Source organism: Mastigoproctus giganteus, chromosome 3 (genome assembly GCF_048544385.1).
Source record: "Mastigoproctus giganteus isolate SK-2022 chromosome 3, ASM4854438v1, whole genome shotgun sequence".
NCBI lineage: Eukaryota > Metazoa > Arthropoda > Arachnida > Uropygi > Thelyphonidae > Mastigoproctus > Mastigoproctus giganteus.
In genome coordinates, this window is record NC_143577.1 from 104,073,040 (window position 1) to 104,091,068 (window position 18,029).

At 38.1% G+C, this 18,029-nt stretch overlaps 1 protein-coding gene across 1 annotated transcript in view; it reads left to right on the top strand.

Moving 5' to 3' along the window:
- Nucleotides 1-18,029, top strand: part of LOC150088197 (alpha-2-macroglobulin receptor-associated protein) — a 228,105-nt gene that overhangs the window by 26,903 nt on the left and 183,173 nt on the right. The window contains exon 2 of the mRNA XM_090369378.1: nucleotides 14,646-14,787. Coding sequence (XP_090225504.1) covers nucleotides 14,646-14,787 — 142 coding nt within the window. The remainder of the gene's footprint in view (nucleotides 1-14,645; nucleotides 14,788-18,029) is intronic.

Genomic DNA, 18,029 nt, shown 5'->3' on the forward strand with positions numbered 1-18,029 from the left:
TACTCGAGTCAGTTTTTTTTCTTTCTATTCTTACATCTATATCAAGTGTGCATCTTACCATTCTGTGATCACTTCCAGCATTTACCTTGTTCAGGACATCATTCACGATATATCTCCTGTTAGTGAAGATGAAGTCGATTTCATTAGTTGTTAATCCATTTGGGCTCTTCCATGTCCACTTTCTGTTCACCCTTTTCTTGAAAAAAAGGGTGAACTTTGGAAATTTTTTCTTTGGAAATTCATTACTGACAATCCTCGAGATTCTGCAAATTCCACAAGTCTTTCACCTCTTTCATTTCTTTCACCAATTTCCTATAGTACCCCTTACTGCACTTTTTTGTCTCTTTCTGACTTTAGCATTGAAGTCCTCCATAATGATAGTGTTAGGTTTTCTGCTCATCTAGAAGACCCAATTTCTGTGTACATTTGTTCAACTTCTTCTTCATCATGGCTCGATGTTGGTGCATAAATCATTATAACCTTTAGCTTGTACCTCTTAGAAATCCTGAGGAGTAGTCTTAACGACACCCTTGGTGATGTACTTTTGAATTCCAAAATGTTGTTTTTTATATCTTTATGGACCAGAAAGCAAATTCCACATTCGCTCCTTTCACTGTTTCCATTGGTGTACAGCAGATTTCCACTTGATAAACTTATAAGTGATTCATTTCTTCTTCTTGTTTCAGCCAAACTGATGATATTCCAATTCACATTTTCTCATTTCTTTTCCAGCTCTAATATCCTGTCTTCACCAATGATCGATCCTAAGTTGTAACAGGCCAAGTTCAGTTTCCGTGCATGGCAGCCTGGTCATACCCAGAGATTCTTAGCACCCTCTGCTTCCACTCTGATCTTCTTGCTGCTGTAAGTGGGGGAGTGAAAGCTGCTGGGGACTGAGGGCCATTTGTTTTGTCATGCTGTCATGTGCTGGAGGGTTTGGTCTTTACCTCTTCACACTGACCAGGCGTCTTGAAGAGAACCACTCAACACGTTCTTTGCCACTTAAGTGATGTAACAAGGCTTACCATTGAGAAGGTGTGCATGAGTGGATTTTAGGAAGGCAGGCCAACTGGACTTCTCCTTAATTTCCTGAAATAGAAAGATATTGGATCCATCAGTGTTTCAGACAATGTCTGATAACACAGGATGCCTGTTCCCCTCTAAGCCCCTCATCGTAAAGCTCACTAACTTCATGAGTTATGATGGTGGCAAAAATGAAATTTGGTGAACTTTCTTATTACTCCACAGTATATTATTAAAATCAAAATATCATTTAAATTGATAAAAGTTAGTATTAATAGTGGCAAATGATTCAAGGAAGAAAGCTTATACAGAAGCAGCCAAAAATGAATTCAACATCACATGTCCAATCCCTCTAATAATTTTTCCAATTCTTCCTTACATTTGTTGAAACTATCCACTTCCACAATACTAGATGGAAGTTTCTTCTAACAGTCAACTAGCCTCTGGCTCAGAGAACATCTATCCTGCAACCATTCTTTCTCAATTTAAATTTATGTACCATATATGTAATGCCTGAGCAAGAGTAAGGATGCCATCAACATTTAGTGTACTTAATCCATTCAAAGCCTTAAACACCTCAATCAGATCTTGCAGTGCCTAATTTTCAGACATACAATACAATTTGTCGAACTGAAGTCTTTCTTGGTAAGACTGCTCTTTTGTACCCCATCATGACTTTATTCAGACTGGTTTATATTTGATGTAGGTGTCTATATCCTCTGCTAATTTACATGCATCTGATGTATTTTTCTTCTCTGCCTCCTGTCTCCTCAATTCTTCTAACATCCATTTAGTGCTAAGCCTTGGGCAGGATCTCTTGCGTCTATAAAAAGCCTAGTAGCCAGGTCCTGAATCCTTCCCATTTTGGAGTTTGCACTTGGCAACACCATCAGTTGATACTACTGATTAGAATTTCAAAACTGTCTGAGACTACTGTTATCACCTATTATATACACATAGTATTAGTAGTGACAAGAAAGCAAGCTTATACAGCATCAGCCAAAAAAAAATTCCATTTCACTTATACATCCCCTGTAATAGTTTATCTAGCTCTTCTTTGAATTTATTCAAACTATTCACTTCCAAAACAATAGATGGAATCTTGTTCCAATGATCAACCACCCATTGGCTGAAGGAAAATTTCTGTACACAGCTATTCTGCAACCATCCTTCCTCAATTTGAATTTATGCCCCCTCATGTGCAGTATCTGAGCAATCCCATCTGCACTGAGTTCACTCAAGCCATTCAAAACCGTAAACACCTCAATGAGATCACATCACAGATGCCTAGTCTCCAGATGCTGCAATTTGCAAAACTGAAGCCTGTCTAGATAAGAGCACTCCCCCCCCCCAACCAATCAATGTTGCCCTTCTCTGTACCCATCCGAGCAGCTCTCTTCATCCTTCTAAAAATGTTTACCTCCAGATCTGTATGTAGTATTCAAGATGTGGCCTGACTATTGTATTATATAATGGGATAATCACTTCCTTATCCCTGCTAGCGAAATTCCTGTATATCAGCAGTTCCCAACCTTTTTTGACTCACAAACCTCTTCCACTTAGACTTTGACTCGTGAACCCCTTCTTTCTTCTTCACATATTAGCATTAGTAGAGGCATATGATGCAAGAAGGCAAGCTTATGCAGCATCAGCCAAAAAAACATGCTTCCATTTCACCTCTTCGTTCGTTCCAAGTACCTGTCCAGCTCAGCCTTAAATTTATTTAGGCTATCAACTTCCACAACAAAGGATGAAAGTCTGTTCCACCAACCAACCACCTGCTTGCCAAAGGCAAACTTCCGCACATCTATCCTACATCTGTCTTTCCTCAATTTGGATTTATGCCCTCTCAAATGATTATTCTGAACAAGAGGAAGAATTCCATCAGCATTGAGCATGCTAAAACCATTCAAGGTTTTATACACCTCAATCAGATCACCTCATAGGTGCCTAGTCTCCAGACACTGTAATTTGCAATATTTAAGCCTTTCTTCGTAAGAGCAACCCTTTGTTCCATTCACTAATCTTGTTGCACTTCTCTGTACTTGTTCTAACAGCTCTACATCCTTCTTAAAATGAGGCCTCCAGACCTGTATACAGTACTCAAGGTGTGGCCTGACCATTGCCTTATATAAGGGGATAATCACCTCCTTATCCCTGCTAGAAAAATTCCTGTATATCATTGACAAGACACACTATGATCCACTCTTGCAGACCGTCTGCACTGCTCAGAAAACTTCATATCTGCCTGCACAATTACCCCCAGGTCCTTTTTGTTCTCTACCACTGTCAGTGTAGTACCACAGAGTTGATACATCACTCTGGGGTTGCTGCTTCCCATATGTAGTACTTTACATTTGTCAATGTTAAACTTCATTTGCCACCTCGCAGCCAATCTGCTCAACTTTTCTAGATCCTGTTACAGCAGAGTACTGTCATTAGTGTCCTTAACAACCCTGCCAAACTTTCGTATCATCTGCAGACTTGGACATTAAGCTTGATATACCATCATCAATATCATTTATAAATACAGAAAACAACAATGGACCCAATGCTGAACCCTGAAGAACTCCACTATAACATTAGTCCACAATGAGCAGTGTCCATTGATTACCACTCTCTGTCTTCTCCCACTCAACCATCCCTTTATCCATAGCAGCAATTTGCCTCCAATGCCACACTGCTTGAATTTGTGCAGCAGTCTTCCATGTGCAACAGTATCAAAACGTTTCTGAGATCCAAATATATGATATCAAAGTTATTCCCTACATCCAGTTCCTTTGTGATCACATCATAGTATCCAATCAAATTGGTCAAGCAAGACTTCCCTTTAACAAAATCATGCTGTGTCTGAGCTATAACAGAAGTCTTGTCTCGATGATCCTGCAGTGCTTCTTTAACCAGTGCCTCCATTAATTTTCCTGGAACAGAAGTTAAACTAATAGGTCTGTAATTACTTGTATTAGTATTAGTAACAGCCGCATGGTGCAAGAAAGCCTATGGCTTATGCTGCACCAGCCAAAAAAAAAAAAAAAAAAAAAAAAAAAATGATAAAAAAATAAATAACTAAATAATAATAATTAATAAAAAAAAAAAAGAAAAGAAATCAAACCTATCATCCCATGCGCTTCCCTTACCCGAAAGTACTATCCAGATGACCTTTGAATTTCCCCAAACTGTCGGCCTCTACCACCCATGAAGGCAACTTATTCCAGTAATTTATAACTTGCTGGCTAAAATAAAACTTCCTGCAGTCCGATCTAAACATTTCCCCCCGTAACTTGAATTTATGTCCCCTTGTTCTAGCATCATTTATAATCTTGAAAATTTCGTCCTCATTCATTTTACTGATGCCTCTCAGAGCCTTAAACACCTCAATCAAATCTCCTCTAAGGTGTCTAGTTTCCAAACTCTGCAACCCACATAATTCGAAGTCTTTCGTCATAAGGACGCCCTTTTGCCGATCTCACCAGGCGAGTTACCTGTCTTTGTACCCTTTCAAGAAGCTCGATATCTTTCTTTAGGTGCGGTCTCCATACTTGAATACAGTATTCCAAGTGTGGTCTAACATAAGCCTTATATAATGGGATTATCACGTCCCTATCTCTACTTGCAAAAGTTCGATAGATCATCGATAGGACACCATGGGCCTTCCTTGCAACCTGTTTACAATGCTCAGAGAATTTCATGTCTGACCGTATCGTAACACCCAAGTCCCTTTCCTCCAGTACTGGGTTTAGTTGAACTCCACCAAGTGAATAAGTTTTTTTTTGGGATTACTGTTTCCCAGGTGTAATACCTTACACTTTGTTGGATTAAAGCGTAGCTGCCGTTTTTCTGACCATTCCTGAAGTCTATCTAGATCTCTCTGAAGAAGCTCAGCTTGACAGTGATCATTAACTACTCTACCAATTTTAACATCATCTGCAAATTTAGACATCACGCCCTCTATCCCTTCATCAATGTCGTTTATGAAAATTAAAAACAACAGTGGTCCTAATATTGATCCTTGGGGAACCCCACTTCTTACATCAACCCAATCTGAGGAATAGCCATTTATCACAACCCTCTGCCTCCTGCCCTGAAGCCATCCTTCTATCCATCTAAGGATTTTCCCAGTGATTCCAACCTGTTCCAGCTTATAAAGCAACCACTCATGTGGGACTGAGTCAAAAGCTTTGCTGAAATCTAAATAAACAATGTCGAAATTATTCCCTAAATCCAGCTTGCGAGTGACCCTTTCGAAATAGCGAACCAGATTTGTTAAACATGATTTTCCCTTTACAAAACCATGCTGAGTATCCTTGAGAATTTCAATTCGATCCAAATGATCCTGAATTCCACCCTTGATCATTGCCTCCATGATTTACCCTACTACTGAAGTCAGACTGACAGGTCGATAATTTCCAACTTCACTTTTAGAGTTGTGTTGCCCTTTGATCCTCCTTTGTGAATTGCGATGACATTTGCACATCTCCAGTCCATGTGTACCTCTGCTGAGTCTAAAGAAGCTGTCATAATTATGGCTATGAGTTTGCTTACTTCCTTTGCTGCCACCTTTAATATAACTGGATAGATCCCGCCCACCCAGGGTGCCTTTTTTTTTTGTTTATCTTCAACAATTTCTCCTTTACTTTCCTCTCAGTTATTACAAAATCATCCAGCTCACTGCCAGAGTTTAACTCACTTCTGGCATTCCCCCTCCCTGAATAACTTCTCATGGGTGAATATAGATGCAAAATACACATTTAGTTTGTTAACCACCTGAGCAGGATCATAAAGTTGAACCAGCAATATCCAGTGGACCAATCTGATTCATCCCTTTCCTTCTAGAGTTTACAGAAAAGGTAAACTCTAGAAGGAAAAGAACTCTATGTAAAGGTAAAGAACTCTTTTTTTTTTTTTTTGCATCCTTTGCCAAGGATTTATCATAATATGCCTTTGCCTGCCTAATCTCCTTTGTGTCTTGGTTACAGATCAGTTTATATCTAGCCGACCGGGCTAGCCAGGTGGGTAAAGGGCCTGCCCGGCAACCCAAAGGTCGCGGGTTCAAATCCCGCCTCGGGCTTGGATCAAAGTACTGCAAAAAATCTTGGGAGATGCACTATGGCCACAGAAGCCGATGCGCCAACAACTACCAAAAAAAAAAAAGTTTATATCTATCATAGGCTTCCATATCACCCATTTATTTATATGTATCCCATGCATTTTTCTTCTCTGCCACATGTCTCATTAGTTCATCTGACATCCATTTAGTCCTAAACCTTGAACAATATTTTTTAGTTGGTATGTAAAGCCTAGTAGCGTCCAAGATAAATTCTTTGATTGCTTCCCATTTTGAATTTGCTGTTGGTAACATCATCAGTTGGTCCCACCATATAGAATTTAAATACTGTCTCAGACCACCATAGTCACCTTTACGAAAGCAAAAACCCTTCCCTTTACCCATGATGGTAGTTACCTCTTTGAGTAAATCCCACTTCAGTACACTGTGATCACTGCCACCTAGTGGATCCTTTATCTGCAGATTTTTAATGCATGAAGAATCACTACTGATAATCAGATCAAGAGTATTACTCCCTCTAGTTGGCGCCTCCGTAGCCAGGTGGGCAGGAGTAGGCAGTGCGTAGCACACGCTTCTTGATTAGACCGGGGTTCGAGCTTGTGCCCACCAAATACGGAGGATGCAGAAAGGTCAGAGCATGACCATCGCATATCTCCGGAGCAATATGGCCTTAGTTGCTAATGCTCCCAAAAACCAGATAACAAACAAACTCCCTCTAGTTGCCTCCTGAACATGCTGATGTAGTAAACAATCATCCAATAAATCCACAAAGCCTTACTAGTGTGTGAGTGACCAACCCACAAATTCCAGTCAATATCTGCAAAATTAAAATCCCTCATTATAAGACTCTCTTATTTACTGGCCCACTCTAATTCCCTGTACAGTTCCTTATTATATTCATCAGAGTCATTAGGCCTATAACACACTCCTATTCCCAATTTTGATCTTGCAATGCTTATGTCACACCAAACTGACTCGACACTGCTCTGTCCAGCTATGTCGACTGGCTTCACTTCTTTGGATTTTATGTTTTTCTTAATTAACAGCATAACACCTCCTCCCTTCCTATCCTGTCTATCCTTCCTGTACACATTGTACTCCCCAAATTCCAGTTCTGCATTCCTTATATCTGTGTGACACCACATCTCTGATATCCCAACAATATCTGCCTTTGATGTTCTGAGCAATATCTCAAATTCATCAAATTTATTTTCCAAACTCCCAGCATTGGTGTACCTGCATGTATACATGCACCTGTTCCTATTCTTAGCTACCCTAACACAACCTATGTGTTTACTTGTACTGCAATGACTCCCAGCAGTCTCTGGAATACCCTGCATCTTGTTTTCCAGGCTGCTGCTCATTCCAATAGAAGCAGTGCAAGAATCACTTTCACCTCTGCCAGTGGCTACTGTTAATCTATTAGTCCTTGTATCCCCGTAAGCTAGCAGTTTTCCGACCCATCTAACACTGCCTCAATAGCATCAGCAAATATTCTTGCACCCTTTCTATTTAAGTGTATCCCATCCCTGTAGAAGCAGTCTCTCCTGTTAACAAGTACAGACCCAGCTGAAAAAATTCTATCACTTGAGCCTTGCACGATCTTTCCAGGGCCAAATTGATCGACAATGCTTTCATCATATACTCCCTCCTATCGTGTCTGGGCAGAATTGCAGACACTCTTCAAATTCAACCCTAATTCACGGCTTTTTTTCAAAAGTGACCTGTAATTGTTAAGTAATTCTGCCGGTCTCCTACTCTTAATATCATTAGTGCCAATGTGTACGACAATATCCCCCTTTGTGTCCTTAAAAGATATCTGCTCTACAACGTCATCCTTTCCAAAATTTCATATAATATATTCAATTTATTTATAATTTATATAATAATATTTTTATTAATAATTTATATAATATTTTCTATTAATAATTTATATATAATAACTATAATTTATTATTATTATTAGCTACATGGTGCAAGGAAGCCTGATGCTTATGCTGCACCAGCCAAAAAAAAAAAAAAAAAAAAAAATTCCTGAGAGAGAGAGAGAGTGAGTGAGTGTCAGTCAAAAGTAGAAGGAAATCACCAAGAAATAGAAGAATGATGATATGCAGTTCAGGACCCTAGGTGTGTCAAGCCCATACTCACCAGATGTGGGTCTTTGGGGATTATTCTATATAATATATGGAGTTTTGGCATGGAAGAAATATATTTCTTCCATGAACCATTTCCCCCTTTCTACATGCCACAACCTGGCCAATCAAATCCCTTTCTATTTATGTTGCCTTATTTCTCCTTGCCTTCATTTAATTATTACATTTATACAAATTTATTTGTCAGCTCCTCAAGCTGAGTATCTCTCTTTCCTTCTCACTGGAAACATTTCACAAAGCTTTCAACTGCCATTCTTTGATTCATTCCAGTTAAGGACACTCATTTCTCTGAGAAACAGAACTAAAATTATATCTATTACTCATTATGCTGCTTATTTTCCACTATCTAAAGTCTATTCTTATCCTACAATTTGTGGTAATCATTTTGCCCTTTTCATTTCAAAAGCTTGTTTTCAAAATTTTCCTTTTAAATTTAAGCAGACACTATTACAGAATTTTTAGTGCGATCCCTCCTGGAACAGTTTCATGAACCTGCAGGGGGTTTGTGAACCACCAGTTAGGAATTGCTGCTGCTGCTGCTGTATATCATTGAAAACCCCCATTAGGCTGTCCCAGTAGCTCACCTGCACTGTTGAGAGAACTTCATATCTGAATTTTCTGCAGGTGTTTCTCTTCCTCCACTACTCTGAGTGTGGTACTTCTGCAGTTGATATGTTATTCTGTGATTACTGCTGACCATAAGAAAAATATGCTTTGGCTGCATCAGCCAAAAACATTCATGAGTTACCCTGAGAGAGAGAGAGAGAGAGAGAGAGAGAGAGAGAGAGAGAGAGAGAGAAAAAGTCGAAAGTAGAAAGGAATCACCAAGAAAAAGAAGAATGATCATATCCAGCTCAGGACCCTGGGTTTGCCAAGCCCATTCTCACCAGATGCGAGTACCGGGGAAAGTTTGTTGTACACATTGGCACTAATGACCTTAAGATTAAGAGATCTGTGAATTTACTTAACAAGTACAAGTCAATGCTGAAAAAAAAAAGTTGCGAGTTAGGGTTAAATTTGAAAGCGTGTCCAATTCTGTACAGACATGATAGGAGAGAGAGAGAGAGTATATGATGAGAGCCTTGTCAGTTCAACCCTGGAGAGATTGTGCAAGGCTCACAGGGTAGAATTTCTTTCAGCGTGATCTGTGCTTGCTAACAGGAGAGACTGCTTCTACAGGGATGGGATACACTTAAATAGAAAGGGTGCAAGAATATTTGGTGATGTTATGGAGGCAGTGTTAGGTGGGTTGGAAAACTGCTAGCTTGGGGGGATTCAACAGACTAAAACATAGCCGCAGGAAGAGGTGAAAGTGATTCTTGCACTGCTTATATTAGAATGAGCAGCAGGCTAGAGAGCAAGTTGCTCGGGATATCAAGAGCTGCTGGGAGTTATCATGGAACAAATAAATATGTGGACTGGCTAGGGTAACTAACAGTAAGAACAAGTGCATTTATACTTGCATGTACACCAATACTAGAAGTATAGTAAATAAATTTGATGAATTTGAAGTGCTGATCAAGGCATCAAAAGAAATATTGTTGAGATATCAGAGCCATGGTATCACACAGAGATAAGCATGCAGAATTGGAATTTGGGGAGCACAATGTGTACAGGAAGGATAGACAGGATAGGAAGGAAGGAGGGGTTATGTTGTTAGTTAAGTAACACAAAATCTAAGGAAGTGCATCCAGTTGACATGGGCAACTGGATGCACTTCCTTATCAATGTTGTCTGTATGGTGTGACATAAACACTGGGAAAGGGAAAATGAGAATAGGAGTGTTATAGGCCTAATGACGCTGATGGACGCCCGTTGAGTGGGAGATGGCAGAGAGTGGTAATAAATGGACACTGCTCTACGTGGAGTAATGTTATTAGTGGAGTCCACCAGAGTTCGGTGCTGGATACATTGTTGTTTTGTGTATTTATCAATAATATTGATGAAGTACAACGAACAGTTGCACAGAGAAATAGTGGGCCAGTAAATTAAAATGTCTTGTAATGGGGGATTTTAACCTTCCAGATATTGACTAGAACTTGTGCATTGGTCACTTGCATGCCAGCAAGACTTTTATGGGTTTATTGGAGGATTGTTTTCTACAGCAACACATTCGAGGGGCAACCAGAGGGAGTAATATTCTTGATCTTATTAACAGCAGTGATTATGCATGCATTAAAATTTGCAGATAAAGGAACCACTAGTGATAATTACTGATAATTATCAGTATACTGATGTGGGATTTACTTTAAGATGTAACTACCATCAAGGGTAAAGGGAAGGGTTTTTTGCTTTTGTAAAGGTGACTACAGTGGTCTCAGACAGTTTTATTAAATTCTAAAAATTGGCACTAACTGATGATGTTGCCAATGGTGAATTCTTAATGGGAAGCCTTCAGGGACTTAATCTTGGATGCTAATAGGCTTTTCATGCCAACTAAGAAATACTGTTCAAGGTTCAGACCTAAATGGATGTCAGATGAATGTATAAGGCTCGTGACAGATAAGAAAAGTGAATGGGATGCATATAAATTATGAGGTGACACAGAAGCTTACAGCAGATGCAAGCCAGTCTGTAATCAAGTTACAAAGTAGGTTAGGCAGGCAAAGGCAGATTATGCTAAATCTTTGGCAAAGGATGCAAAGAAAAACAGCAAGGAGTTCTTTATTTTTGTATACTTTAGACAAGAATGCAGTAATGTTCAAAAACAGCATGGGTTTGTTAAGGGGAAGTCGTGAGACCAATTTTGATTGGATACTTCAATGTGGTCACAAAGGAACTGGATGTAAAAAATAATTTTGATATCATATATTGGATTTCAGGAAAGCATTTGATACTATTGAATATGGAAGACTGCTGTACAAATTGGAGCGATATGGCATTAAGTCCAAGTTGCTGCAATGATAAAGGGATGGTTGAGTGGGAGATGGCAGAGAGTGGTAATAAATGGACACTGCTCTACGTGGAGTAATGTTATTAGTGGAGTCCACCAGAGTTCGGTGCTGGATACATTGTTGTTTTGTGTATTTATCAATAATATTGATGAAGGTATATATCAAGCTTAATGTCCAAGTTTGCAGATGATACAAAGGTTGGCAGTGTTGTTAATACACTAAAGACAGTATGCTACTGCAGTAGGATCTAGAAAAATTAAGGAGATATGTTGAGAAGTGGCAACTGAAGTTTAACATTGGCAAATGCAAAGTACTGCATATGGATAGCAGTAACCCAAGAGAAAGGTACCAACTGTGTGGTACTACACTTAGGGAGGTGGAGAATGAAAAAGATCTGCCAGAACAGGTCATGGAATTTTGTCAATGATATATAGGAATTTTGCTAGCAAAGACAAGGAGGTGAATATCCCTTTGTATAAAGCAATGGTCAGGCCACACCTTGAGTATTGCTTAAGGCTTAAGTTCTGCAAGTTGCAGCATCTGGAGACTAGGCACTTGTGGGATGATCTGATTGTGGTGTATAAGGTATTGAATGGTTTGAGCAGGCTCAATGCTGATGGGAAACTATTACTTGCGCAAATTATGAACCTGAGGGGGCACAGATTCAAATTGAGGAAAGAGAGTTGTAGAATAGGTGTGTGGAAGTTTGCCTTCCAGCGAGTAATTGATTATTGGAACAGACTTCCATTGTTGTGGAAGTTGATAGCTTAAATAAATTTAAAGCTGAACTAGGCAAACATTTGGAGTGACTGGATGGGTGAAATGGTAAAGTTTTTTTTTTTTGGCTGATGCGGTATAAGCTTTCTTTCTTGCATCATATGCCTCAACTAATGCTATTTTTCTTTTGGATTGTAAAATTTAAAACAGTAAAAAAGATAAGCAATCAGTAACAGCGAACATATGATGCACAAATTGTGCAAGTGGGACAAGTTTGAGAAGCTTTAAAAATAGGAACTGAGAGAAGATTCTGAAAATTTATTTGTTTTTATGAGTGAAGATTTCATGGAAGGGGAAACACTTTTCACCATAATAATGTAAAAACCCACAGAATTCCAGCTATCGTTATTATCACAAATGCAGTTAAGGTCAAATTTACTACCATTTATAATTGGATTGCACTAACAGAAAAGCCCAATAAACCAGGAACTGCAAATTGTTTTTATTGTTTTGTGGTAGTGACCCCCAGAAATGTGCTCCTCTGCTCATGCTATCGTGCTTCACGAAATTTATGTTTGAACAGAAAAATGAGAGCTCTTGAAAACATGAGCCGGCCTTCAGTGTCATGTGTTATCTTGTGAATACAACGAATGACAACAGTGTATCTCCGACCAATACAACTACAGTAAGTGAGAAATATAGCTCTCACACATTTGAGGTTTGACATTTTTTTAAGCTTCGTAAACTTGAGTGTATTGCTGCAGGTTGCTACGTTCAGCTTGGTGCTGTGTTTTGTGTTCACCTAGTGTTACTTGTAGACGAAATTGCGCAAGCGCCAACATGAAAATCACGTTATACTGTAGTTGTCCCCAAATATATCAGTCATGTTGGAACAAATTCGGGTTGCGAAAATGCGCATTATAACAGAACTGACTCTATTTTGTTACTGCATCAGAATATCCAATCAAATTGGTCAGACAAGATCTCCCCTTAATGAACCATATATATATATATATATATATATATATATATATATATATATAAACAGAAATAATTTTTTGAAATTTTGAATGCTGAATGGTAATAATTTTAGTGTGTATATATTTCTTTTTTTTTATAGAAAATATATAAAAATGTGTCAATGCACACTTAGTTTTATAAATGGGGAAAAGGGGGGAGACTAATATTTTCATGTTTATATTTTATGTTTTACATTTTTTTTCACAAAATGAATGTTTCGACTAAAAATAACATCCTTAAAACATGCAAGTTTTTTAAGTTTAAAATTTTTATTAAAAAATAAAAAATTAGAAATTAATGAAATCCAATAATAGGTCAATCATTGCTATATGACCTAAACAGAATTAAAAAAAAAAAAAAAAAAAAAAAGTTTTTCAGAAATAAAAATAAAAGTTTGATATCTGTCAGGTGTAGCATGGCACATTTTTTTTTTTTGAAATAGAGAGCATGATGTTGGGTTCAGTTGTTTTCCCATGAGAAGTACCTCCCTAGAATCTGCCTTTGAAAATACTCTGACAGATGAAGTTCCATCTTAGTGGACTTCCATTTTGTTAGTGTGGTTATGTAATGCTTGCTCTTGGATATGCCCTGTCCTAGCTAGATAGATTGACATGGCACATTATAGCGTTGGACGATGTGCCATAAAATACGAAAACAACCAAGGTCAATCATTGCTATATGACCCAAACAGAATTGAAAAAAAAAAAAAGAAAAGTTTTTCAGAAATAAAAATAAAAGTTTGATTTCTGTCAGGTGTAGCATGGCATTTTTTTTTTTTAAAATAGAGAGAATGGTGTTGGGTTCAGTTGTTTTCCCATGAGAAGTACCTCCATAGAATCTGCCTTTGAAAATACTGACAGATGAAGTTCCATCCTAGTGGAATTTCATTTTGTTAGTGTGGTTATGTAATGCTTGCTCCTGGATATGCCCTTTCCTAGCTAGAAAGATTGACCTGGTGCATTATAGCATTAGATGCTAATGTGCCATAAAATATGTAAACAACTAACCAACCTATCTAGAGAATATTCTGTGGAAAACCTACACCTTAGTCTGCCAGGTCTTTGTATTTGAATGAAATAGACTTCTTTCTATCGGGGCATCTGAAGGTGTTTGTGTACCAGATAGCACTCACCAGCCAGGAAGGTCTTGTCTCTTTTTTTGTGCTGCATGGTATACCAAAATTAACATGCTATGGAATGTCAACAAAATATCCAAAACTGCGTGTAGTGCATTTCAAGCACCTGTTTTGATGCAAATTTACGTGCACGTGGTTGGTTAGGCTGTGGTTATACCTTTGTGTAATGTAGTTTCCACACCTTTTGTTATGGCATCGTATAATAAACTAATAATCACACTGAAGTAACCATAATAAAACAGGTCGTTAACTGTTCTTCTGCTTGATTCATTATGCTGGTTCATTTTATTTAACCATTACTTTCTGTATAAAACCATTCTTGTTGTTCATGCTACTTTTTGTGACTTCATCTTGAAGCCTTGCAGTTAGATATGATATTAGTGAAAACGTTTTGCTCATTTTTCTTAACTTCAAATTGAAAAATGTGCCAGAACATATGCCTTCTTACTCCATGATTATCAACTTCTGGAGAGAGTCTGCTGGTTGACATGCTATGTACATAATCACAAATGACTTATTTTTATTTTATTTTTTATAAGTGAATGTGATAGGGTGTGCAGATTATACAATTCAGTCTATAGTTTAAATTCTTATAAAGAATTATTTTAATTTCTGTTGTTTCAAAATGAACTTTTCAGAAGTTACCAGAACAGAAGCTGAAACTTCTCTATTCTGATTTGAAAGTCCAAGATAAAGAAGAGTTAAGTTACAAAAAACTTAAATCAGAGGGACAAGACAAAGAAGGCCTTAAACAAGCTGCTGTTTTGAAACAATGGAGTGGTAGGTAATCTTCTTCCCACCTAATTTTGCCATTTTTTATTAATTTTACCTTATTAATCCACATATCCTTGTACAGTGAAATTTTCACTCTCTCTTTTTTAAATCTACAGATTTTATGACTAGCAGTACTTGTTAAGGTCCTGTTCAACATCTTGAAAGAAAAAACAGACATACAGTGTCACCTCGATATAATGTGGGTGCAGATGACAACTTTAATACCTGCGTTATACGAGGGCTGTTCCGAAAATACATGGACTGGCAACACTGCTTCGTTGTTATAGAAACAAATGACGAGTTTTCAGTCTAGGAATGTCCCCCCGCCTTTTCTTAGTTAGTTTGTGCAAGTGTATCACGTAGTATTCATTTTTGTGTTTGTTATAACAGTTTATGCGAAGTGTGTTTTACGATGGGGGATGAGAAAGGTATTGTGTTAATTATTAGACAAAGAATCGTGATTGAATTTTGTGTAAAGTTAGGCAAAAGTGGTTTTTGGATAAAATAATCACTTGTGACAAGTCCTGGATTAAACATTTTGATCCCTGAGTCCAAACAGCAGTCAAGCAAATAGAAACACCACAATTCCTCCAAAAAAATTGAGTTTTTGGTTCATCAAAAAAATTCATGTTGATTTTGTTTTTTGACACTCGCGGAATAATACTGCAGTAATGGGTTCCTGAAAAAAAAAAAACTGTAAATGGAGAATATTATGCTAATACGTTGCGAGTTCACCTCAAAGGAGCAGTCACAAAACAAATACCGGAACTGCTTAATCAAGAATGGTTTCTTCTTCAAGATAACGGTGGGCTACATGTCATACAATCAGCAATGCAAGCTTTAGCAAAAATTGGTGGTCGACCACTAGACCACCCTCCACACAGCCCAGACCTCTTACCATACGATTTCTGGGCTTTCCCGAGCCTCAAAACAGAGTTGAGAGGAAAAAAAATTCAACACATGAAAAAGTGAAATTTGCCACATCCGCTGCTATCCTGCAACACCTTTAAGAAAATGGGCTGCAGCACATGTTTCAGAAGCTAGTGAACCACTGTAAAAGGTGTATAGAATGTGAAGGATGCTATTTCAAAAAGGAGACCTACACCAACCTCCCAAGTGATTCAGACTCAGTGCAATGATCTCAATCCATGTATTTTCAGAACAACTCTCGTAGATGAAAAAATTTTGCCATATTTTTCCCCCAGTTTTTTTTTTTTAACTTAAATGTACTTTACTTAGAAAATAAATAATTTGTTTTATGAGTATACAGACTAAAGAAATGTTTTATGAGTATACAGTAATGCGTACAGGTCTGGAAACCTCATTTTAGGAAGGATGTAGAGCTGCTGGAACGAGTACAGAGAAGGACAAGATTAGTGAATGGAACAAAGGATTGCTCTTTTGAAGGAAGGCTTAAGCTCTGCAAATTACAGTGTCCTGAGACTAGGCACCTGTGAGATAAGGCCTTGAATGATTTGAGTAGGCTGAGTGCTGATGGGATTCTTTCTCTTGCTCAGATTCTGCACCTGAGGGGACATAAATTCTTCCACACTTGAGAGGGTGTAAATTCATGAGGAAAGGCAGTTGTAGAAAAATGTGCAAGAAAGTTACCTTAGTCAGCGGGTGGTTGATTTCTGGAACAAACTTCCATCTGTCGGTGTGGAAGTCAGCTTAAATAAATTCATGGCAGAATTAGACAAAGTTTTGGAGTGAATGTATGGGTGAAACTGGAAGGTTTTTTTTTTTTTTTTTTTTTGGCTGATGCTATATATACAGCCAATTTTTAGCTAATTTCTGTTCTTGGAAATATGACACTAGGATGTATAGTAGATACTAGTATATACAGTATTCACCTTTTCCAGAAAGCAATTTTCATACTGGAAAAGAAATTTTCCACTGAAAGTTCTTTGAAAATACTTTTTTTAATAATTAGTTTTAGGATACATGATCGTACTGTATAAAGAGGTGCATTTGATTAGTAGAGGCACATAATGCAAGAAAGCAAGCTTATATAGCATCAGCCAAAAAAAAAAAAAAAAAACCTTCCCATTTCACTGATCTATTCATTTCAAATTTTTGTCTAGTTCTGCATTGAATTTATTTTAAGCTATCAACTTCTGCACATCTATTCTACAACAGTCTTTCCTCAGTTTGAATCTATGCCTCCTCAGGCTTGTAATCTGAACAAGAGGAAGAATTCCCTCAGCATTAAGCCTGCTCAATCCATTCCAAGCCTTATACACCTCAATCAGATCACCTCACAGGTGCCTAGTCTCCAGAAGCTGCAATTTGCAGAACTTAAGCCTTTCTTCACAAGAGCACCCCTTTGATCACTTCACCAGTCTTGTTGTCCTTCTCTGTACTTGTTCTAGCAACTCTACATCCTTCCTAAAAATGAGGCTTCCTGATCTGTACGCAGTACTCGAGGTGTGGCCTGACCATTGCCTTATACAAAGGGATAATCACCTCCTTATCCCTGCTTGCAAAATTCCTGTATATCATTGACAAGACCCCATGACCTACTCTGGCAGCCTGTCTGCATTGCTCAGAAAATTTCATATCTGACTGCACAATTACCCCAAGGTCTCTTTCATTCTCCACTACCCTGAGTGTAACAACACATAATTGGTACATTTCTCTGGGGTTACTGCACCCAATATGCAGTACTTTGCATTTGTCAATGTTAAACTTCAGTTGGCACTTCTCAACCCATCTACCCAACTCTTCCAGATCCTGTTGCAGCAGCAGCATACTGTTATTAACAACCCTGCCTACCTTTGTATCATCTGCAAACTTTGACATTAAGCTTGATATACCTTCATCAATATCATTGATAAATATACAAAACAACAATGGGCCCAACACTGAACCCCGAGGAACACCACTAATAACATTAGTCCATGAAGAGCAGTACCCATTGACCACCACCCTCTGTCTTCTCCCACTCAACCATCCTTTTATCCATTATAGCAACTTGCCCTTAATACAATACTTCTCCAATTTGTAGAGTAGTCTTCCATGTGCAACAGTATCAAAAGCTTTCCTGAAATCCAAGTACAGTAAACCCCCGCTATTTGCGGGTGTTATGTTCCTGAGAAATGCCGCGAATACTGAAAAAGCGAATACTGAGTTATGGTTCCCATAGTAATAAAGGGGTTCTGTTCCAAAGTATGAAATATATAAGAAAAACTAGTATAAAATTTTGTCTATGTATGTATTATATGTACCTTCATAATATGACTATGTAC